This window comes from Anolis carolinensis, chromosome 5 (genome assembly GCF_035594765.1).
Source record: "Anolis carolinensis isolate JA03-04 chromosome 5, rAnoCar3.1.pri, whole genome shotgun sequence".
Classification (NCBI taxonomy): Eukaryota; Metazoa; Chordata; class Lepidosauria; order Squamata; family Dactyloidae; genus Anolis; species Anolis carolinensis.
Window position 1 is genome coordinate 75,604,792 of NC_085845.1, and position 25,092 is coordinate 75,629,883.

Consider the following 25,092-nt stretch of genomic DNA (forward strand, 5'->3'; position numbering starts at 1 on the left):
GACATGAGAGAAGCCTCCCACAAGGATGGTAAAACATTAAAATATCTGGGCATTCCCTGGGCAACGTCCTTGCAGACGGCCAATTCTCTCGCACCAGAAGCGACTTGCAATTTCTCAAGTCACTCCTGACACACACAAAAAGTATGACAGTCATAAACTTGCTGCTCAGTTTCTACCACTGATTTTTTTTTGGGGGGGGGGGGGTAATAATGCTGTATAAAATTGGTTGGTTTGTTTGGGATGGATTCTGGGCTGCCAAGCAGAGACCATGCTTCATCATTTAAAAACTGTTGTGTTCAATATTGTAATGAACCTTAGTGTCGATTTTCCCCTCCACAGTCAGCCAATTGTGAATGACAGTGGAAGGTCTATATGTTATTGTTATTTCAAAAAAGAGTAAGAGTATTTCTTTCTTTTTTATGTTTTTAGACACTTTGTGCCTTGTGTAAGCCGCCCCAAGTCCCATCAGGAAGATGGTGGCAGGAAACAAGAATAAATTTATTGTTGTTGTTGTTGTTGTTGTTATTATTATTTAATCAATGGGATTTGTCTTATGTGTAAGCTTACTAGGCAATAATTCAGTGAGTCTAGTTGAGTTAGGACTAACCGATAGTATTCAGACTATTGTCTAGCAACAACATCTGAAATTACGTACTTTACTTTTCTCTATCACAGATTAGTTTTTTGTCCATTATCAATTTCTTATCAATTATCATTCTCAAGTTCAGCCCCTGGTGGCGCAGTGAGTTAAACCACGGAGCTGTTCAAATCCGGGGAGCGGGGTGAGCTTCCGCTGTCAGCCCCAGCTTCTGCCAACCTAGCAGTTCAAAAACATGCAAATGTGCGTAGATCAATAGGGAGGAAGGTAATGGCGCTCCATGCAGTCATGCCAGCCGCATGACCTTGGAGGTATCTACAGAGAATGCCAGCTCTTTGGCTTAGAAATGGAGATGAGTACCAACCCCCAGAGTCAGACACGACTAGACTTAATGTCATGGGAAAACCTTTACCTTTACTCTCATTTTCTATTGCATGCTATACTCAACAGACCATACTTTGTTACTTTGAGATGGCAAGGATATATCCTGGACGTAGTGTAATAAAGAGATTGGATTTTTTGTATTGGCAATATTTTGAGGGTAAAGGAGGATCATGTGGGGTGGCGGTGGGCAAAAATGTCTCCAGACAAAACCATGACGAAGGCAAGAAACAATTATCCAAATATGGTTGAAGGAATGACTCCAAGCATGCTTTAAAATTCTCTCTTCCGTGTTAAATGGCTGGGTCTTTTTCCTAGCACCCAAATTCACTTAGGTAAGGGATGGAAAGGGTTTTGGTTAAAAGATGAAAGAAAAAAAGACAGAAAGGGGGCATTTCTCTCTCTTTACCAAGGAAACCCTGGTGTGATAGGGTTATAGACAGGCGCCATCATTCATTCTTGTTCTAAATGGTTATTTGCAAGTAACAAAAGGTCAGATTGTGAATTTAACAGGTCAAGAGAATCACTGTCTTCCTTTCTTTTCTTTTGCTTTTTTTAATTGGAATCTTTATTTGCAATATTTCCTCTCCATCCATCTAGTATCCATCACAACAGCAACTGGACAATTGATTTACATCTTCACACTTTGCTGGCCTGTTAATGCCAGAATCTGAAGTGCTTTCTTTAGACAAAGTGGGTTATTTACTGCTAGTGCCTATTGGGACATGTTGTCGGTTGAAATGTCCATACCTAAAATAGCCAGTGGGGGATTAAGGTCTGAGGCATGGAGGTCACAAAGGTCAGAGGTAAATGTCACTAAATCCAGACTTCTGGGAGGCTATTAACACCATGTCCCATCAAATACAGAGGTGTAAAGACAGTGTTCAATTGTTTGCAGCAATTCGCCTGGAGGGCTTCTCTCAGCATCTTCAAGTGATTGAAGTGAATAAATCAGTGAAATCTTGGTTCTAATCTCAAAAATATGCTTTAAACCAAATCAGTACATTTTGTTGCAACATAATACTTCAGCTCACCATTGCTGCCCTAACATGTTGTCAACATGTCATTTTTGGCATTGTTTTAAGATCTGTGCTACAACCCAACCCAAATTACTGTACCCTGTTGTGAAAAGGCAATGGAAAAAAGAAATGAAGAGTACAGGCAGTTCCCAAGTTACGAACAGATTGGGGGCAGGGTCTCCGTCAGAAGTCACACAACGCTGTGTGATGGCCAGCATGGGGCTTCGTACCCAAAACAGGGTGGAAGCGTCTTAGAATGTTAAAATTGCCTCATCTTATGAGGTCCCTAGTCCTTCCTGCTCTGGTACTTTTTTCTTCCCCTTTCATCATCCTCTGACTATTAAAATGTGGATTTTTTATCCTATGCAGAACTTATTTATTTACTTCAGTTAAGCACCCTATTCATTATTGCTGATGTATATATGTAGCTCATCCCTATTGGTGTTGTTATTATTATGTGTCTTCAAGTGGACTCTTAACTTAATGTGGTCCTATAGGATTTTGCTGGCTTTTTTAAGATAAGATTTATCTTAACTCTGTCCAAGGCTGAGAGAGTGTGACTTGCCAAAGGCCATCCAGTGGGTACCATTGTGCAAGTGCAATACACAGTATTCAGTGTGTACAACTCCATACACAATATTGCTGCATGCACAACTCCACTTCCACCATGACCCGTGCTTGTGTATGTCATTAATAGATTGACAACCTATTCAGTGATACAATTCTGCAGAAACTTGTAAAATATTCATGCTCCCTCTTCCATCCCTTCACTTTGCATAGTAAATAGTACTGATATTCATGTTCTGTTGCTTGAAATATGTTTTTTGCAAACAAGAAGCCCCCGGTGGCGCAGCGTGTTAAAGCGCTGAGCTGCTGAACTTGCGGGCTGAAAGGTTGCAGATTCAAATCCAGGGAGTGGAGTGAGCAACCGCTGTTTTAGCCCCAGCTTCTGCCAACCTAGCAGTTCGAAAACATGCAAATGGGAGTAGATCAATATGTACCACTCCGGCGGAAAGGTAACGGTGCTCCATGCAGTCATGCTGGCCACATGACCTTGGAGGTGTCTACTGACAACACTGGCTCTTCGGCTTAGAAATGGAGATGAGCACCAACTCCCAAAGTCAGACATGACTAGACTTAATGTCAAGGGAAAACCTTTACCTTTAACCTAAACAAGAATCACTCCACATTAATTGTACATCTCTGTCTGGATATGTTAGTTGAAGCACACCCTATGTGCAGACGTGTGGACCTTGTTGCATAATTTCTCTAGATTGTGGGCTAAATTACTGAGATTCAAGGTTTGACTTTTTCACCCATGAAATGTTTCAGTCCTCCACCCCACCCTTGGGATTGTAGAATAACACCAATTCATGCCCAAACAAGCAATGACCTTCAAACTGTATTTGAATTACATTGGCAACGCATTGTGAAAGAGCCGTTTATTTGGTGAGAAGCTATCCCAGCTTCCTCTTTGTTATAGTACACAATAACTAGAGTAATATCATCCCCTGAAGTCAAACAGGCACACCCTATTAAATTTTATATTAGTCTTCTTTTGAAATAAAGATGGTTGTGACCAAGTACATTAACACACTTATAACAATATCCAGTTGGTCTCAGGGCTGGCAGAGTGGGCAGTTGCCTCAGGGAATAGATTTGGGGTGTAATGAAAGGGTAGGGAATGGTTTGCTTTCGTAATTGCTGTTTTATTACCAGATAGGTGCTATTTTGCTACATAATGTGTCAAAACAACTTCCCTTCAATCATAACATGGAATTATAGTGCTATCATTGTGTAATGCACAAAGGCCCCATTGGAGTGTTGTTATCAACTATCTGGTGTCGAGAATACCTAGCAATTCTTGTATCTTTCCATGCCTTCAGGTTGTTAACATATTCTAGTTGTCTCTGGGTACATAATACTCATACAATAGTTTAAAAAGTCTTCTTATCTCTTACAAATTCACATTGGGTGACAAAATGACTGTTTCCTTTTATTGTTCTAACAGAAAGGTAAACAGCAAAATACATAGCTAAGACTTTGAATTTATAAAACAACCTTTTAGAGAAATAGAAATGAATAGATTATGGTGTTATGGGCTCATTCTGATTATATATTCCTGTGATTAGTAATCTTACTTGAATGAATAATTATATATTTATGTGTTTATCCAATAACTACTGAACTAACTTCTGTTCGTTTACCGAAATTTGCCCCCGATGGCACAGCAAGTTAAACCGCTGAGATGCTGAACTTGCTGACCAAAAGGTTGGCAGTTTGAATCTGGGGAGCCCCAGCTTTACCTTTACCCAAATTTGTTTCTTCTAGGTAGCTGCTAGCAACATATCTGTTCTCATCATCAGTCCAATTCAATGTTATAACCTTACAGGGACTTTTTTTTTTGTTTCAAAACACAGTTCAGTGTAGTAAAAGAGGGTTTCTTGTGGACACACCAGTTAAAAATAGGAGATATAGCCATACCTACAATCAGTTTCCCACTGATCGGTTTTGGTGTGACTGCAGAGAAACCCTCTTTTCCGGCCCTCATCAGTGGACTCTGCATTAATATCAAGATGCAAAAGAGAGCCACTTCGGGAACATTTTTAGGCACAGGGAAGCAGGGCTGTAGCGTGTCAGGTTAAAAAAAACTGGTTTACTTATAAATTGGTTAACCAGTTAACATTCATGAGTAAACGAAGATTTGGGGGGGTTGAAACCTTTTGGGTGATTGAACCCTTAAACACCCCCCCCCACTATGTCCCTGCAGGGAAGGCTGGTGTAGAGGAAGGTATAATGGGTGCCAAGGGCACACGGAATGGGTTTCTGTCTGATGTCTTAGGGGTTCAGTACCCCAAATTGTATTTAGAATCAATTAAGAACTAAGGACCTCATCAGATAGATGTCCATAAGCCAGGGAACAGTGGTGGAATCCTTGGGGCAATGCATTATTTCATCCTCTGACCATCACACAACATTTTCTGGCTGCCCCTGGCTTCTTCTTGTGCTGTCCCCGTCTTAGTGCATGAGAACACAGGTACTCACCCATGCTCTCAGGGCTACTTCTTACCATATTGCCAAGATGCAGCCAGGATGGAGCTCTGCCAGAAGTAGCCCTACACCATGTGATGGGCTCCTGCGGGCTCTATCCTGGTTGCATTCCGGCAGCATCCTGGGACGGGGGAAAAGGCCTGTGTGATGAAGTTGCAAGTACCAATAAGTAGTGTTGCTTCTCCATGTAGAAATGTCGTAATAATGAAAACATTATCAGAGGTGCCCTCCTCCTGAAGTGGAAGGCCATGGGATGGGGCCTTATCAGATGTGATGCTCTGATTGTGGAATGCCCTCCCCTTGTTCCAACTAATGCCAACATTGCTTTCTTTCTGGCACTGAACCAAACCTTTTATCAAAAGCTTTGAGGACTACATTTCAAAGTATACATGCACGTTGTTTAAAACTATTATAGCTTTTTAAAAAGAGTTTGTAACTCTTGCTGTGTTTAATCTGGTATTGTTTTTTTACTTGTTAATATTATGGCATACCTTCCAACTGTCTTGATTTGGCAGTGCTTTGGTAAAATACATAAATAGCTAGATAATATTGCAGTGATATGCACTTCTAGAGACATCTAGCAGAAGTACTGGGCCTTTCCTATAGTTGATAGATACTTGGAAATTAGGTTACATGGGTAGCTCCCTCAAAGCAAAGAGCAATGGCTGTAGAAATACAGAATGGACAGTAGCACCAATTCAGATAAGAGATGACACAGCAGAAGGCAACCCACACTGGCATTCCACTCTGCAGCAATATGTACAGATGACTTTGGCTTGTTAAGAGCTATCCTCTTAACATTTTTCCTTCCCAAAGGGCATTTGAATAAAAGTCATCAACGTGCCTTAATCATGAGGAAAAGAAAACAGCGGCGGAAAGTAGGACAACACCATTAGAGATTGATTAGAAAGCAGAATTCATTACAAGCAGGAACATGTCTTGAACCACGGCAGGGGCAGAATAGGGATCAGTTTGGAGATCTGTAACTGGCATTTTTTTTTTCAGACTCAAGGCTGGCCTGTTTTCATGGTTAGTGTGTGAGTCTCATTAAATTAATCTTTAATGTTCCTTGCAGTGTAGCAGTCAAGCATTTCTTGGAGTGTGAACATTGGGTATGGGCATGCTTGCACTGTGTATGAAAAAGCATGGAGGATTCATTGCTGCCTTGTTACATAAATTGTTGTAGATTTTTGCTATTGCTTGCAGCTTTAGATATTTTGTTAAATTGGAAGTAACAAACAAGTAATGGATTAATTCCGCACATGCAACAATAAACAGTGGTTGAACAAACTTTGTTTAAATTCAAATTTGAGCTGAATTAAAGTTGAATGATAGCATTACCCTATTGCATCCCTAGTAGGCTTGTGCACTCGGGTGAATCACTACCATTTTTGCATACCAGATACTGGAAGCCCCCGATATACATTTTCTAGCGCCTCCTGAAAACAGGCACATTGCCAAATGGGAGTTTTTGTTCTGCATCTGAAAAAAACCCAGTTATTTTCAGGCCATTGGTAGCAATGGGGTAAAGACAGTCCTATTCAGCCCATCGGGGGGGGGGGGGGGGCTTCCCCACTGGCTCCCCATCCATATCCTTCATTAAGACCTGGATTTAAAAAGCATCAGAGTTACTAATCTTTCTGGATCCTTTCCCTTTGTAGAGGAGGAGACTGGGTTTAATACTTCTTAAAGCTGTTCTACTCTAGAGCAGAGGCAGGAAACGACTTGGCTTTAAGGCTCCTACGGTGCCAGGTCTGTCTCCCCAAAAGAGAGGCTGAGGGAGGAAAGGAGGAGAAGCTCCTTGCCTACGCTTAGCCTTGGTCCTATCCCTCCTCTGTCAATGCAAGCTGGAAGCCTGGCTGTTACTGCTGCTAAAGTTTTCCCTGTTGGTGGAGGAGGAGGCTGGACCTGGAAGGATTTAAGATACCACACTTTCTGGGATTGTTTGTTCTTATAACCTTCATTAAGACCTGGATTAAATGCATCAGAATTAAGATACCACTCTTTTTGGATCCTTTACCTTTTGTTGTAGAGGAGACCGGATTGAATGCTTCTTAAATCTGTTCCTACTCTAGAGGAGAGGTGGACGCGCGTGCTTTCGCTCAACAGAACTAGAAGCCAAGAGGAATTTTAAGGAGGCCCAAGAAAGGAAAAGTGATGATTGACCTGTAGCTCAGTCAAGCTATCCTTTTTGGACTACCTTAAAAATCTCCTCATTTGCCTGCAAGGCTGCAATCTCCTTTCTGCTTGGGGTTTTGCTTCCTTAAAGCTGTTTCTGCTTTCTACTCTAGAGGAAAGGTAGGCTTCTCTTTGTTTACTGGGATTACTATTATTAATAATCTTATCTTTCAGAAGTATTTTCTTAAGGAGAGGAAGGGAAGGAGAAAAAGAAGGTTAAAGGGTGACTCTTCATCTCCAAGCCCCCAAACATATGCACTCATGAACCCCCCACCCACTATCGCTCAAGTCCTCAACTCCCAGTCATTCCCACTAAATAAAAAGAATCAGGAAAATAAAGGAAAATCAAAAAGATTCAACTGTGATGCCAAATAGGGGAGGAGGAGCCGGGATCGGCTCCTGCTTGGGTGGGTTTTCATACCAGGAGGGCCCTTAACATGATGTGCTCCCAAAGTACTGAGAGTACCAAAAGAAATGGAAGAAACTGAGGAAAATCCATGCACAACCCCAATATCTAGTGTCTGTTAAACTATATAGAGCTGACTGCTTGCATTAAACTTAATGGGTTACAAATTCAGAACTAAAAAAATCAACCCATTGAACCATAAATCTCAGAGTCCACCAGACAGCTTGTGGCCAAACCTGTGTAGGGATGATGGTGTTTGAAGTTACCAAATATAGCTTTTCAAAACTTTGCTTTTTGGAGACCATGTAAAATAGCTGGAAAAAAAGAATATATATGATGATATTCAGAAGCAGTAGGGTCCTTCTATAAGCACAAATATGGTGATATCCTGTCATGTTATTGTTTAGCTTTTTCAAATAATAAAATGAAGATTTATCAGCACATCCATGCTTAGTCAGCTGCCTCCTTTTAAAAAAAAGTTTTTAAAATAAGAAGAAAAGAATGCTACAGTATGGGATCATATTACTGGGCCTTTTTACCACTTCCCGATCATTTGCTTCTTTTTAGGAAGCACACCTGCAAACTATCTCAATTTGGCAAGAACAGCACCAATTAATCTTCTATTATTAGATTGTTTGCATTATTGTCCCATTCTATACCAATCCTCCTCTTCTCCTGGATGTCAGGAGCAACTTGAGAAACTGCAAGTCGCTTCTGGTGTGAGAGAATTGGCTGTCTGCAAGGACGTTGCCTTGGGGACGGCCGGATGTTTTGATGTTTTTACCATCCTTGTGGGAGGCTTCTTTCATGCCCCTGCATGGAGCTGCAGCTGATAGAGGGAGCTCATCCATACTCTCCCCAGGCTGGATTCGAACCAGCAACCTTCAGGTCAGCAACCCAACCTTCAAGTCATCAGTCCTGCCGACACAAGGGTTTAACCCACTGCGCCACCGGGGGCACCAATATTGTTTCCCAGTTTTCTGAGTCGAATGCAACACTTTACAGGGGTAATAATAGGGAACTAAATAAGTATACATATGTTTCTGTCTCCTTATATGAACCTGCCAAGGTCTTAAGGTCCTCAGAGGAAGGTTTTGTCTTGGTCCCACCACCACCGTAGCCCCATCTGGTGAGCAATGGAGAAAGAGCCTTTAAATAAGAAGAGGATTGTAATCATTTAATTGGTGGAAGGTAGAAGGCAATAGGAAAAGAGGAGGACCACATTTCAAATGGTTTGCCAGAAGGAAGCCACAGTCCTGAATTGGCAAGATCTGAGCACCTCTGTTCATGAAAGGGTGACTTGGGGTCACTGTAGGTTGAAGTCAACTTGACAGCAGTTAACAACAGTAACACAAAGGAAGATTAGTGTCTGAGGACCCTATATCCCAGGATCTGATCCCAGGTTTTCTGCTCTAAACTGGATTATATGAGTCTGCACTGCCAGATAATTTGGGATAAACAGAAAACCTGGGCTATAAAACCTGTCTGAAAGGGCCCTGGATAGACCGGGAAGACTGTTTGGGGGGTCTTTGTTTGTGGGCCTAAACCTACAACTGTCTGAAACATCCCAACTCTGCTTGGCAAACAGGTGGGGTAGCGATGGAGTCCTATATCGCATTGTTTCTGGGAAAGTGACTTGTAAAGGCGGTGGGAATCCTGAATCTGGAAGGCAGCTGCAACGCCACTCATGAAGCAACGGCTACTCTGAAAGGCTCCAACCCCTATATGTGTGGGCTTTTCTCTCCCCCCCCCCCCCAAACATAAGCTGATGCAAACAAGCTTTGGTTTCTGACACTGCCCTCTTTCATTAGACAAAGCCAAAGGACTGATTATAGACTCTGTCCCTTTGTTTTGATCAGTCACCTGCTAGTCTTCTCTCTCTGTTTCCTATGCACAAATAAGCTACAAACAAGCATGTGTTACTACAATGGATTTCCTCACCCAAAGTAGGCTTTTCACGTGAATTAATAATTTAAACCATTGCTATTGGATGTCGTCTACTCTTGCCCTCTCTTGTTTAGTTCTGGGAAAAACATGACATGAGAATCTTTTCATAGTATTCACTGCCTGGGATAATTCCTCCTTTAATCAAATGAGTCAGTGTGAACTGCCGGACCTCTCATTGCTCTCATTGTTACTTAGTCTTGGGACAAAGAGTAATTTGTTCAGAAGAATAAAGGTAGTAAAACAGGGCCATCATGATGTGTGCTGGTGTATATTATATACACTTCCATTTCCCCCCGTTCCTGTCTCATGTTGTCTCTAGTCAATGTATTTATTTCAATGTCTTACTCTCTAAAGAGTGTGTTAACTGTCTCAGATCTTTTTTTAAGCATATCTAAAATCTTTTCGTAATGTGATAATGTTCTTTCCCTCTTTTCTTAGATGTAAAGGAGCATCTCATTATGGCCTTACCAAGGAGCGGAAGCGGCGTTCACAGGACAGCTCTCCCGATTTGAACGCTGCTTTGACCGTAGCTGCTCTTGGGCCAGAGTTTTCTGCTGCTGCCACCATAGCCTTAATGACTGATGAGCCAGGTCTAATTAATCCAGCCTTCAGCACCACCTCAGAAGACAGCCAGCCAGGAGCCAGCTCTGCCGATCTCAACAGAAGCAGCCAAACTAGAAGTAAGATCACAACAACAACAAAAATCACCAGCCCCAAATTATGCTTGCCTCTTTTCAAACCAGGAATGTATCTACACTACACAGTTAGCTCAATTGAATATTATTTTAACTGCCACATGGCTCCCTCCTGTGAAAACCTGGAATTTATAGAGTTTTGAAGTACTTGGAATTATTTACCAGAGAGATGTGGTACTCTGAGGTTCAGAAAGGAAAGGAATTGATATTGTGGAAGAGGAAAACATTCAACCTCATCTGGATATGATCCAATTTTGGTTGAATATTTGAAATTTAATTCTAATTTGGAACAACATAGTGGCACAAGCACACTGCATTTTGTTTCTTTACTAATTTTTTACATACATGGCAGGGGCAGGAAATGTCCCTGGACCAATAGGAGGGAGGGCTGGAGGTAGCTAAATGTCCACTTCTGGTTTGTATGGGGAAAATGAGTATTTTGTTTGGGAAAAGTTATGTGAAATACAGGGGTGCTGCAGCTTGTTTTAAAAGGCAATTGCTTCCCCTAAGGGCTCCTGAGCATGACAATTTACTTTTATTCACCAAAATATTTTCTGTGCAATATTTTCTATTAATTGGAGGATACATTATCACCCAATAAGCCTTAGGGGCTGTATAACCCCACACCAACAGATGGGGATATCAAAGAAACAGCAAAGAACTTCAATATTTATAATCTTGGGATAGGATGTGATACAAGTCATGAATCCTAGGAATTCTATAGAGCAGTGGTTCTCAAAGTGTGCTCCGCGGAGCCCTTGGGGCTCTGCAAATCATACTGAAGGGCTCCACGGTTCCCTCTTCCTCCTCCTCCTGCTCCTGTTTCCCTCACTGCCAAAGACCTTTTCCTTGGCCCTCTTGCCCCCAAAAGCCTTTTTCCTTCCCTCCCTCGCCACCCAGATCCTTTCCCCCTTACCTTGCTTGCTTCAAAAACCTTATTTGCATCCCACCACTCAGAGGGTGCTTTGATTGTGCTTTTTCGGCATAGCAGAAGGGACTTGGATGGATAGCCCCTGGAGTCTTCAACTAAAATACTGTTAAGTTTATGTTGGCCAAAAAGTTTGCCCATTATATATAATACAGTAGAGTCTCACTTATCCAACATAAACGGGCTGGCAGAATGTTGGATAAGCGAATATGTTGGATAATAAGGAGAGAGTAAGGAGAAGCCTACTAAACATCAAATTAGGTTATGATTTTACAAATTAAGCACCAAAACATGTTATACAACAAATCTGGCAGAAAAAGTAATTCAATACACAGTAATGGTATGTAGTAATTACTGTATTTACGAATTTCACACCAAAATATCATGATATATTGAAAACATTGACTACAGAAATGCGTTGGATAATCCAGAACATTGGATAAGCGAGTGTTGGATAAGTGAGACTCTACTGTATTATAAACATTTATGGGGGCTCCGCAATAAACTTTTGCTTCTAATATAGCCATGGGCCTTATCTGATCTTTCAAATAACATAACAATGTTTGTCTTCAGTTACCTTGTGTTTCTGTTTTGGTCTCAATATTTGCCTCCACATAGTTTCTGTGTTACATCTGGGAGGTTAGGCCAGGGCTTCTTAAATTTTGTCCACTTCTGCCCAATAGATGTTTACATGTATGTAAGTATATAAAATAAGTATAAAAATCAAACATTTACTGATTATAAATCAGCATTTGCAAAGCTTTCTAAGCAGGCTGGTTTTTCTTTTTATGAAGTATAGCTGAAGCATTTTCTGCAGAGTCCACTGTAAATATTGCATGTTGTTGCTACCAGATTGGTGAAAATGTCTTAAGTAGCATTCAGAAACCTTTTACTGTCACCAAATCTTTTGTGACCTCAACATTGAGCTAAGGGGACACCATTTGAAGTTGGGACCCACAGTTTAAGAAGCAGCAGTGTAGACCTTCATTATGCTCTTCATTCAAGTGCAGTAATTGCTTATCAACACACATCACATCACAACACTGTTCAGCATCTGATCTCACATTTCTTGTGAGTTTACTAATACCACATGTTACCTTTGAACAAAACTGAAGGCTCATAATGAAATGGGAATAGCTATAGGACAAAAAATGTTCAAAATAGTTTAGAACTGAACATTAGTTGTTCTGAAAAGGCAATTACCAATTGAGCAAAATATTATACCTTTTTAGTATTTCATACACAAATATGAAAATTCAGATAAGATTATTCGTAGTAGTAGGAACTGCAATACATATGCAATTACTTATAATCAGTCTGTTTCTCACCAACTTTGAACAAAAGGAAGAACATGTGAAATTAATTCAGTAGATTGTTTACATGGCAATGGGAGAGGGATGGATCATATTTTTCTGATCCCTTCTATATAATGTTTTAAACACTGCAGTCAAAATTTTGTATTTAATGCATGTTTGATGTGTGCTTTTCACATTTTTCCACAAAATACACATATTTACATATAAACTTGCTACATGCAACTATAAAGATGTTTACATATTAATATGAGATGTGTGTGTGTTTAAACTGAGAACTGAATTGCAAAATTTGAAGAAATGCAAAATCCGAAGGGTGTTCCTATCCACATATTAGCCCCTTCCAAAGGCAGAGTCCAGACTAAATTAAATCCTCAAGCATTCCTGATTATGCTAGCTCATTGAACGGTTTCATTTATACACAAAGAGCTTGGAATATGAAAGGAGTGCACTAGAGAATCTAGAAAATTCTTCTCTAGGTATTTTATGGTCAACTTATTCCATATGTTTGACTGAAAGTTCTGCTGGAAACTGACCTTAGAATTGTGGTGGAGGCCTAAAGAGAACCCTTCTCTAGGAAACTTCTAGGTCCTTCAGAGCAATTCTATGGCATGTTTCAAACAAAGGCCTAATGCACTGTTCATTTTGGGAAAATGGAGTTTCAGATTATGCATATATTGTATTACATGAAAGCTCCAAGAATTGACCCCTTCTGTAATATGCAGGATTACTATATACTTTCTGAAGAATATATTGCAGTGATGCATTTTACCCTACTATCACTGTTTTGAAACAAAAGTAAGTAGGTTTATTTCAGTGGTTCAATATTGTGTTTATTTTATTTTATTTCTTCTCCTTTCCATAGAGCTGACCATTGCATTGGATAGACCACATCAGCTCTAGATTATTAAATATGGTTTTCTGTGGGTGAGCAGGTAGCGACTGTTGGATTCTGGCATATGTTCTATAATGGAAACTACAGCGGATGTGGTCTAAACAATGCAATTTTTTGAATCAGCACCCCAAATAATAACACCGAATCTAAAGTTGACCAAAAACTGATTTGTAACCTTTTGGTACTAATGTTGGAGAGTGGTCCCTGGTCAAAGTGGTCTGTGGTCAAGTGGGCCCTGGTCAAGTGGGCCCTAGTGAAAAAAAAAGATTAAGAACCATTGGTTTATTTTAATGAACCAGGAGAAGGAACCAAAGTGTCATTCTTTCAGTGTACTATTCTTTCAGTGTACTTTTCTTGGACAAGGGGTAATTTACAGTGCTCTGGGGCTATGGCATTAGTGCTAAGACCAGTATTCAAGTCACACTCGTAATTGACTGTAATTGGTTAAAATGACATTCCATGACATCAGTGCAAAATATAGTTTTTGGAAATTATCATATATTCAGGCCTTTCAGGACTTCATCAGACAGGCAAGAGGGAAGCGGAGGAAAGCATTGGAAAGAGTGGGGAAATTGTCTTACCTTGTTCTCTCACAGCAAGGTCCATCTTCTGGGATGGCCAGCCATCTCACAAAATTTCCCCATCTTCTTCCCGCTTTTCTTCACTTCCCCCTGCTTTCTGGAATCAAGAGTCGAATAACACCCTATTCCTGAGAAGAGAGTCTTCTCTTTGCTGTAGCATGTTGGCAAGACAGATTCTCACCAGTAGCCACTGGAAGGGCCTATGCATCATGTGATGGCCTCTGTAGAAATTTGTTTTGCAAACATGCAATAATGGAGGGAAAATGGAGGGGAACATCCATGTGATAATGTCCTCAATTTATGACAGGTAGTAGTGGCGATATACTATAACAGGGCACATAAAAAGCTACGTATAACAGTGAAGTAAAAGCTGAAATACAAAGATCCTTTTTCAGCACTATTTGTAGCAATTCTCAGAATTCTGATTTTTTGGGGTTTTGTGTGTGTGTGCTTTCAAGTCACCTTTCGACATATGGCGATCCCATGAATTTTAAAGATTTTTCTTGGACAAGGAATACTCAGAGGTGGTTTTACCAGTTCCTTCCTGTGAAGCATAGTCTACAGGACCTGGAATTCACTGGTGGTCTCCCATCTAAGTGCCAACCAGGACTGATCCTGCTTAGCTTCCAAAATCAGACAGCATCTGGTGCTTTTATAGAATGTAGTAGCCTTGCCAAAAATCTAACATTATTTCTTTTTGCCTTGTTTCATTCACCAAAATCTAATGTTAATTCTCTTTCCCTCTTTTTTATTTGGCTGCAGCTCGACATTTTGAACGTTCCACTATAAGAAGCAGATCTTTTAAAAAGATAAATAGAGCGTTCAGTGTTCTTTGGAGGACAAAAAGCGGCAGCGCTGTTGCTAACCACTCTGAACGGGAACATGAGCATGTTGAAAATTTGATTGCCACAGAGGAAGGTAATGATTTCTAAAGGCTTCTTTACATGGACTGTAGTTCCTTTGAGAAAGCAATTCTTACAATTTTTACACTTTTAGATAGATGGTTAGTTTTTTAAAAAGAATACACCTCAGTTTGAAGGGAATTTCATGGGAGCCTTCAGAAAAACAGAACACATTAAATGGAAACAAGCTCAAGGATAGATTGGTAGTGCTGTCCCTTCTTCATAGTGCAGGCTGTCAGGATGTTCTTTTCTTCATAGCTTCGTGGAAATCAATTCAGCTTTGCCAACAAAACTTTCTAGTAGATGGTGCCTTCTTTATCAAGTCACTTTATCTTCTACTTACTGTATGGTAAACCCTAATACAGTAGAGTTCCGGTTAACCGACTTCCGGTTAGCCGACACTCCGTATTATCCGACGTCCCAGGCCCCTTGGGAGGCGCTCATGCACGTTGCTAGGTAGCTTGCTATCTACCTAGCAACGCGCACAGGCACCTCCCAAGAGGCAGGGCGGCAAGCAGAGAAGCGCCCATGCACGTTGCTAGGTAGATAGCAAGCTACCTAGCAACGCGCATGGGCACTTCGCTAAGCCGAGTGCTCGCTGCTCTGCCCCTTGGGAGGTGCCTGTGCGCGTTGCTAGATAGATAGCAAGCTACCTAGCAACACACACGGGCGCTTCCCAAGGGGCGGAGCGGTGAGCACTCAGCTTAAGAAGCACCCCTGAGCGTTGCTAGGTAGCTTGCTATCTACCTAGCAACGCACACGGGCGCTTCCTTCAACCGGCTTGCTGGATAATAGGGCCTCCCTATTATCCGTCAGATCCAGTTATTCGACATTCGGCCCACCCGTTTATGTCGCATAACCGGAACTCTACTGTATTAGGCAGAGTGGGGCAACTGTGTGAAGATTTGTGAAGTTGGTAAGTAGGTGGCATAATTTACTGGGCTGTCTCAGGATCTAGAATGTTTTGAGTCTTTGCTCTTTTGACCACAAATAAAAGAAAAATGCAAGCCCACACAAATTCAGAGAATTAGCACTTAAACCCTTTGCATGAGAATTAGCTTGGATTAGTACAGTGGTTCCTAACCTTTCGGCCTCCAGGTGTTTTGGACTTCAACTCCCAGAAATCCCAACCAGCTTACCAGTTGTTGGGAAGTGTGGGAGATGTAGTCCAAAACACCTGGAGGCCCAAAGGTTGGGAATCACTGGTTTAGTGCTTTAAGAATAGGACTATCACTCTGGAGACCAAAGTTTTGGTCCTTGCTTAGCCATGATTTTGGGTGAGTCACACCCTCTCAGCCCTAGAAAAAAATCCAGATAGGGTCACAATAAGGGCCTCATAACAAAGCATCCTGCTACTCCGGGCATCATAATGAAAAGAGAAGGGCAGCGGGACAAATCTGTCATCCCACGCACAACACCAGCTCGGTGATGCTTTCCCCATCACACGGAGGAAACTTCTCCCTCCTAGAAAGGACCAATGCTAGGGAGAAAGCCTCTGGCAATGCTTTCATTGGGGGCAGGTCCTCCGCTGGAAGTCACATGATGTTGTGTGATAGCTGGCATTTGGCTCCATCCAAAAGATGAAGTGAAAGAGACCTAGGACGCTAAATTTCCCCATTTGATGAAATCGTATGGCCGAAACACCTTGAAGGCACACAACAAAAACAAAATATTTATTTACTACCTCATGGCAGCAATAACTATTCTGCCTTCTTACAGCGTGAACCTAATGCTTATATAGAAATTATGTGCCCAGATCATGGGTTGATGCGTATGCATACATATTAAGCCATATGGACTATATGTTTTGTTAGCAATCTAAACTATTCTAAGCATTCTGAAGCTTTGTTCAGGTGCATGTAAAGCAAGACTCAGTGGAATTATCTTATATGAAAAACAAATGTCAGATTGAAATAGGGCCTCCCATCTTCAGTGTAGGCAAAGACTGTGGATTTACAGTGATAACTCCCGGGGAGTTTGGCATTTGAAGAAAACAACATTTAAGCAAGGCCCAAATGCCTGTTGGCTGTCAGCTGCTACCCTCTAGTTTCTAGAATTGTTTGCATCCATCAAAATTGGTATGCATTTCATCTCATCAAGGTTCAAGAGCTGACTGTTTCTAAAATTATATTTCCTATTTCATGCTTCTACTGAGTTCAGATGCAGTTCAGATGGTTTAACTGCCAATATTATTTTAGCTTTCCTTTTGGTAGCCGTCAGCTTAGCTTCAATTGAAGTCTAGACGTATGTCTCCTGACAATAAACATTTAGTCAGCGGTGTGATTTTAAAAGATCCAGGTTGGTCCCTGCATAAGGGTCTACATAGATGGACAAACAGAAGGACCTCCAGGAAACAAGTAACAGTTCTGGGTTTCTTAAATTGCTTCAAATGTAAGAGTACACAATATCAGAACAACTTGTAATCAGACATGCAAAGTAAGTTGTGGAATCTTCTACGGGTTAAACTTCACTTTGTACACGCATGACCAATATTCATAGTTACACCTACCTGCATCCAACAAATCGTGTCCTCCAGGAGCTTTTTAGGTCATCCAGACTCTGGAGGACATAGAAAATTCCTAGAGAAGTAGAAGTCTTAGAAATTAGTCATTTCAATAGGTTTGCTATTATCAATAGTTTCCTGTTTCCACAATATGTTCAGGAATGTATTCCCTGTGTATACGGGGGCCATATGACATACAAACAATGCATTTTAGAGATTGTGCTATAATAATCTGTCTTTATAATCATTCATTGTTTATACTGTGGTTAATAAGACTGTGGTCTTAATTATTATTATTATTACTATTATTATTATTATTATTATTATTTTATTTTTATATCCTGCCTCCATCTCCCCGAACGGACTCAGGGCGGCTCACATGGAGAAATTCAATGACATAGTTAAAATGAACATATTAATATTCAAATAACAGCATCATAAAACAATGTAAAACAAACAACAATATAACACAGTATAAAATAGCAACAATAACCAGTGACCTAAAATAATAAACAGTTTCTTGATAAGACAGAGTGAAATGATCCATTAGCAAAAACTAAAATTTGCGCTATCATGCCTGTATCACTATTTGTATCCTGTTTCTTCTCCAAGAGCAAAGTAGACAGCTTTCTATCCTGCACTCATATTATCCTCAGAGAAATCCTATGAGGTAGTTAAACTGAGAGGGAGTAACTGCCCCAAGGTTATCTTAAAGAAAAGCTTCATATTTGAGTTCTGATTTGAATTTGAGTGTGCTCAGTCCATTTTCAAGACTTTAGTCTGTTCACTGTATAATTTTCTATCCATGTTTAAACCATTCCTGAATTACAGAGGTCTTCACGTCAAGCGTCAATGACCACTTTTGCATATGTACAAGTTTGCAGTATGAAATTAGACTGACTCATTCCTTTTTTAAATCAATGCTATTCAAACCAGACACTTGAGGAGGGATCAAGCTATTATTTTGAAAGCCTGGCCTTTAAAGAACTATATTCAGTGTGAACCCTACCTAAATGAGATTGATTGAAATGTAGGACTTGCTAGGCACAATTTACTTAAGCCCTCTTGATTTCAGTGGCTCAACTGCAAATAGGACAAATAATAGGCTTTAGGCCAATGTCAGTTTTGAATGGAGCAGGCTTTAACAAAAATTGAGAATACCCATGTGTTAAAGCATCCTAGTGTATATTAAGGTAAATAATTGTAGTCAACTATTGGTCACATACTGGTATTTGTTGTAATTCTCTGGAATTGCTGACACAATGGAAAGGCTGTCATTCCAAGAAAGACATTTTTCATTGCAGAAGACATTAATGACTCACCTTCCGTTAAAAAAAAACCAATTGCTCACCGAGAATGGCAGGTTCATGTCAATTAGACTTATGTGGCTGCATGAAGTATGAGAAGCAAGGATGTAGCAAACCAGATAGTTTATGCTACAGATTGGTCCAAATCGGGACCAGACAAGGCCTGTGGAGGCAATCTGGATTCTGAGTTAAAGTTTGAAGCCCAAATATGGCAAAATCCTGTTATCTGCAGTCTCAGTGGAGCAGACAGATGACTTGGTGATAAGCAGAGCAAATAGCTAGATAACTGAAGAAATCTGGTAAGATTTCCACTGTTTAAGTCTTGTCATTGATTTAGCTTGCCTTCACAAAGCAGAAAGAGAAACAGAAAAATGTGATTAAGGATTCAACTAAGTAGGATTTTACTCAAATTAATAAAAGGCGTTTTTTTAACTGTGATACAAGTGCATTTGACTCAATCTTCTATTCTCGGTATTTTGGCATAGAAAAAAAATCATCTCCTGAAGAAGATTTTTAAAGTGACCAAACACAAAAACAACTCTCCAGACTCCTCTTCACTAAAGAATATAGAAATACCATAGATCACTTGATTTCGATGCATCATAAAAGTTCAAAAATAATAGACAAATCCACAAGCAAGCATCTTGCACATATGCAAGTGACAAAACAATACCGCTTCTACTTTGGCACAAGACTGAGTAGAGATTCTAGATCAGGTTTTTAGATTGCTATTTCTGGTTCTTCTCACCCAACATTCCCATTAATTCAGAACCAACCAAACCAAAATGGACCATGTGTTGCAGCCATTGTTTATCAATCAACATGATTAAAAAGCAGTCAGTTTAGCTTTTGTAGATTTTCTTCCTGAAGTAAATACTATGCAACAAGATGTCTCCCAGCATTATTTAGTAATGGTATGCTGGCAGGGTTAAACTTGTGGTTCAAGAGGACCAGGGTGGTGGCATGATCTCAATCTCTAAATAAGTAAAACGAGAAAGGCTCTGGATCTTTAACCAGAAACCATTGCCTAGAATCTTTTTGATGACATATTGTGAAAGTTATTGCACAATAGTGAAGAGTCGAGATATCACACTGGCAATGAAGGTCCACATAGTTAAAACAATGGTATGTTTAAATGTAATCCCCGATATTGGCAGGAAGCACAAAACTTCTGGATTGGCCAAATTCCAGGCTCTCATGAGTTCATGCCTAACCCACTTGGATTTCAAGGTCTTATCTCGGATCCTCTGGGAAGACTGAGCTTGCCTGCTTTTCAGGCCCTGCATTCTCAAGTGTAATCTACACTCCCTTGAAACTCTTCTCATCTTCCCAAGGTCTTCTCACCAGAGAATTAGTACTTTCAGTTTCTTTTGTTGCCTGGGAATAATCAAAAGAATTTCAAACATCAGCCTGGTCAGCCTGATCTGCCTGCAATTCCCCCTGAACACTCACAGACACTTCATTTTGGAACATCACCCCCCTCATGCTCTGAACATTCAGAAAAATCTTCTGGCACTTGCCAAACTACAACACAGCCCCCCCCCCCTCGCACATACACACACACAGTTTCTACATGCTTTTGAAACAGTTTACAGATGGAGTTCCAAGGAATCTATCATACAACACAAACCTACTTCTGCCAGTTGCCCATGGGACTCTGAAACTGAGGATTGGGAGTAATTGTCTTAAGAGCTCCCAGTAAGGGAGCTCCCAATTTGCACAGCAACAGCTGAAGGTGCTTAATTTAAAGTGGGGTCAGATCTGTCAGATTCACCCATGTTAAATTGTTTTAATGACATTGAAGAATGGGTGTTCCTGTGGGCACTCTTGAAATGAGCATCAGTGCTCCTTTTCTAGCCAGTAATCCTCGTGTATGATTCTTTTACAAAAAAAACCCCAACTTTACATTAATTTATTTGTCAGGAATTGTGCTATTTCAGTATATCAACACTTAGCTGTTGCTATAGTACACCCTTTCTTAAACCAAGATTTTGGACTTCAATAATTCTGCTTTTCCTCCTTTTTTAATTAAAGAAAGAAAATGGTATGGGCAGGGACTACAGCTGCCAGTGTGATAGCTCAGAACATGGACAATTATTGTAGAAATGGACAAAAGTACAGTAGAGTCTCACTTATCCAACATAAACGGGCCGGCAGAACGTTGGATAAGCGAATATGTTGGATAATAAGGAGGGATTAAGGAAAAGCCTATTAAACATCAAATTAGGTTATGATTTTACAAATTAAGCACCAAAACATCATGTTATACAACAAATTTGACAGAAAAAGTAGTTCAATATGCAGTAATGCTATGTAGTAATTACTGTATTTACGAATTTAGCACCAAAATATCACAATGCATTGAAAACATTGACTACAAAAATGCGTTGGACAATCCAGAACGTTGGATAAGCGAGTATTGGATAAGTGAGAGTCTACTATACATTATGTGATGGGGTAAATATATTATCTGTTTTCATTATAAATGCAATGGAACGGAATGCTATGGTAAGAAGGCAATTCCTGTCATTCTACCCTCCCCCATAAAATGAGATTCCAAGGCAGATTAACCTGGTTTAACCTGTAACACCTACTGGAAGTGGAGAAATGCCCTGGAGACAGCCAAAAGCCAACTCAGTATGAGTCCTTCTGGACAGATCCTATATCCCAGGATCTGATCCCAGATTTTCTGCTTTAAACTGGATTATATGAGTCCACACTGCCAGATAATCTGAGATAAACATAAAACCTGGGATCTGATCCTGGGTTATAGGGCCTGTCTGGAAGGGCCCCAGGTTACACTGTCCGTATAGATGAGCCATCAGTTATTCTGATTCATTATTTTTGTTTAAATTTGTGCCCATGTTGGTTATAGTAGTGCTTGTGTGATAGAAATAATTGTTTTATTTGAAAAAGATATGTGTCAGAGGAAAGAAAAAAAAATCTTTCCAGCATCACAAACTGAGGAGAATGTGATTTTTTACATGTTATAGCAGACAATTTAAAAGCCTAGTTGGATCAGTTCCGAAAAATCCTATAATGCAGTTAGAGTTAAACAAGCAAAACCCGGCAATCTACATAAATGCTCCTGCTGTGTGCATTTCAGTTTTCCCAAGGTTATATCACCTCATCCCAGATGGCGAAATTACCAGCATTAAGATCAGCCGTAGTGATCCCAACGAAAGCCTTGCCATTAGGATTGTGGGAGGCAGTGAAACACCGCTGGTTCACGTAATAATACAACACATTTATCGAGATGGCGTTATCGCTAGAGATGGAAGGTTACTGCCGGGGGACATGATACTGAAGGTATGCTCTTTCGGAGAAACAAGCAAATGTGAAGAGACTATAATAACATAAGTAAAGGCATAGCTTTAAAGGAAACAGTTTCTCATCCAATTGGAGGGCATGGCAGACAATATTCTGAGGTCATGTAGAAATGAAGGAAGTGATGGAAGGGGGAGAAAGACATCATATTATTGTTTTACCTGTTATGGATGGGGATTCATTTTGAGGTTAAACAGACAAGGTTCTTTTCATTACCTATTATTTAATTAAGCCTAAATATTTGGATTTAGGATGCTTCTCCCCACACACATGCCTTGGCATAGATTCACTAGGCTTAAATTCAAATCCTTCCACTCTGTACGTTGGGTGGACACACTACAACATGTGTAGACAAGAAATGACTGGGTCACAGTTCTTGCTAGAGAATAAAAGCAGACCTCCCTCCTTTGAACCTTAGGCCATGCTGCTGCTTTTTCCTTGGCTCAGTAAATCAGAGATGAATGCAATCACCCAAAGCACAGAGAACTGCATAAGCACTAAGTGCACTTGAGTGGAATGCTTTCATTTATTTTTTGTAGTATGTGGTCCACTTCTTTCTGATTGTTCAGTTCTACTGGTCATCCTTGCTCAATTTTTCCCAACTTGTTACATTGAGATTTGTGCTTCCAGCCAGCCTTGCCAATCAACTGCTCTGTTCAACTGAAGCATTCGAACAGTGGTTCTCAACCTGTGGGAGCCCCAGTGGCGCAGTGGATTAAACCGCTGAGCTACTGAACTTGCTGACCAAAAGGTCGGCGGTTCAAATCCGGGAAGTGGAGTAAGTTCCCACTGTCAGCTCCAATTTCTGTCAAGTTCAAAAATATGCAAATGTAAGAAGATCAATAGGTACCGCTTTGGCGGGAAGGTAATGGCGCTCCATACAGTCATTCTGGCCACATGACCTAGGAGGTGTCTACAGACAACGCCGGCTCTTCGGCTTAAAAATGGAGATGGGCACCAACTCCCAGAGTTGGACACGACTAGACTTAATGTCAGGGGAAAACCTTTACCTTTACTCTTTATTTACTGTCCTGATTTTAGAGTTTGTAGTTTGTATTTTCTGGCATTATTTACCACCAGCGAAGCTATGTTATATAAGTAACTCTTATATATGGACGCCGATATTAAAAAACAAGGGAGTTAAGGATGGATGGGAGTTTTTCAAAAGTGAAATACTCAAGGCGCAAATACAAACAGTGCCAACAAAGAAGAAAAATAAGACAAGTGCAAAGAAGCCAGAATGGATGTCCAAAGAACTTCTAACTGAGCTAAAGCTCAAAAGTGACATGCACAAGAAGTGGAAAAGGGGAGAAATCACCAAAGAAGAATTCAAACGTATAGCCAACACCTGTAGGGAAAAGGTTCGCAAGGCTAAAGCGCAAAATGAGCTCAGGCTTGCCAGGGACATAAAAAACAACAAAAAAGGCTTTTTTGCTTACGTTGGTAGAAAAAGGAAGAAAAAGGAGGCGATAGGGCCATTGCAAGGAGAAGATGGGGTGATGGCGACAGGGGACAGGGAAAAGGCAGAACTACTTAATGCCTTCTTTGCCTCGGTCTTCTCAGAAAAAGAAAGCCATCTTCAACCTCAGCAACACGGAATGGACGAAGGATTGGGGGAAATCCAACCCCAAATAGGGAAACAAGTTGTCCAGGAACACTTGGCCTCTCTAAACGAATTCAAGTCCCCAGGGCCAGATCAGCTACACCCAAGAGTACTGAAGGAACTAGCGGAAGTTATTTCAGAACCACTGGCAATTATCTTCGAGAGTTCTTGGAGAACGGGAGAAGTCCCAGCAGATTGGAGGAGGGCGAATGTGGTCCCTATCTTCAAGAAGGGAAAAAAGAACGACCCAAACAATTACCGTCCGGTCAGCCTCACATCAATACCAGGCAAAATTCTGGAAAAGATCATTAAGGAAGTGGTCTGCGAACACTTAGAAACAAATGCGGTCATTGCTAATAGTCAACACGGATTTACCAAAAACAAGTCATGCCAGACTAATCTGATCTCTTTTTTCGATAGAGTTACGAGTTGGGTCGATACAGGGAATGCTGTGGATGTAGCGTACCTGGATTTCAGTAAGGCCTTCGACAAAGTCCCCCACGACCTTCTGGCAAACAAACTAGTAAAATGTGGGCTAGACAAAACGACGGTTAGGTGGATCTGTAATTGGCTAAGCGAACGAACCCAAAGGGTGCTCACCAATGCGTCGTCTTCATCATGGAAAGAAGTGTCAAGTGGAGTGCCGCAGGGCTCCGTCCTGGGCCCGGTTCTGTTCAACATCTTTATTAACGACTTAGACGAAGGGTTAGAAGGCACGATCATCAAGTTTGCAGACGACACAAAACTGGGAGGGATAGCTAACACTCCAGAAGACAGGAGCAGAATTCAAAACGATCTTGACAGACTAGAAAGATGGGCCGAAACTAACAAAATGAAGTTCAACAGGGACAAATGCAAGATACTTCACTTCGGCAGAAAAAATGGAAATCAAAGATACAGAATGGGGGACGCCTGGCTTGACAGCAGTGTGTGCGAAAAAGACCTTGGAGTCCTCGTGGACAACAAGTTAAACATGAGCCAACAATGTGATGCGGCTGCTAAAAAAGCCAATGGGATTCTGGCCTGCATCAATAGGGGAATAGCGTCTAGATCCAGGGAAGTTATGCTCCCCCTCTATTCTGCCTTGGTCAGACCACACCTGGAATACTGTGTCCAATTTTGGGCACCACAGTTGAAGGGAGATGTTGACAAGCTGGAAAGCGTCCAGAGGAGGGCGACTAAAATGATCAAGGGTCTGGAGAACAAGCCCTATGAGGAGCGGCTTAAAGAGCTGGGCATGTTTAGCCTGCAGAAGAGAAGGCTGAGAGGAGACATGATAGCCATGTACAAATACGTGAAGGGAAGTCATAGGGAAGAGGGAGCAAGCTTGTTTTCTGCTGCCCTGCAGACTAGGACACGGAACAATGGCTTCAAACTACAGGAAAGGAGATTCCACCTGAACATCAGGAAGAACTTCCTCACTGTGAGAGCTGTTCGACAGTGGAACTCTCTCCCCGG

General features: G+C 40.9%; 1 protein-coding gene across 4 annotated transcripts in view; it reads left to right on the top strand.

The window, feature by feature from the left end:
• lnx1 (ligand of numb-protein X 1) overlaps positions 1–25,092 on the top strand; it is a 137,527-nt gene that overhangs the window by 66,500 nt on the left and 45,935 nt on the right. For all 4 annotated transcript variants that reach the window (XM_008111662.3, XM_003221558.4, XM_003221559.4 and 1 more), the window contains 3 exons: positions 10,019–10,260; positions 14,755–14,910; positions 21,811–22,013. In XM_008111662.3, the coding sequence (XP_008109869.2) occupies positions 10,019–10,260; positions 14,755–14,910; positions 21,811–22,013 (601 nt within the window). The remainder of the gene's footprint in view (positions 1–10,018; positions 10,261–14,754; positions 14,911–21,810; positions 22,014–25,092) is intronic.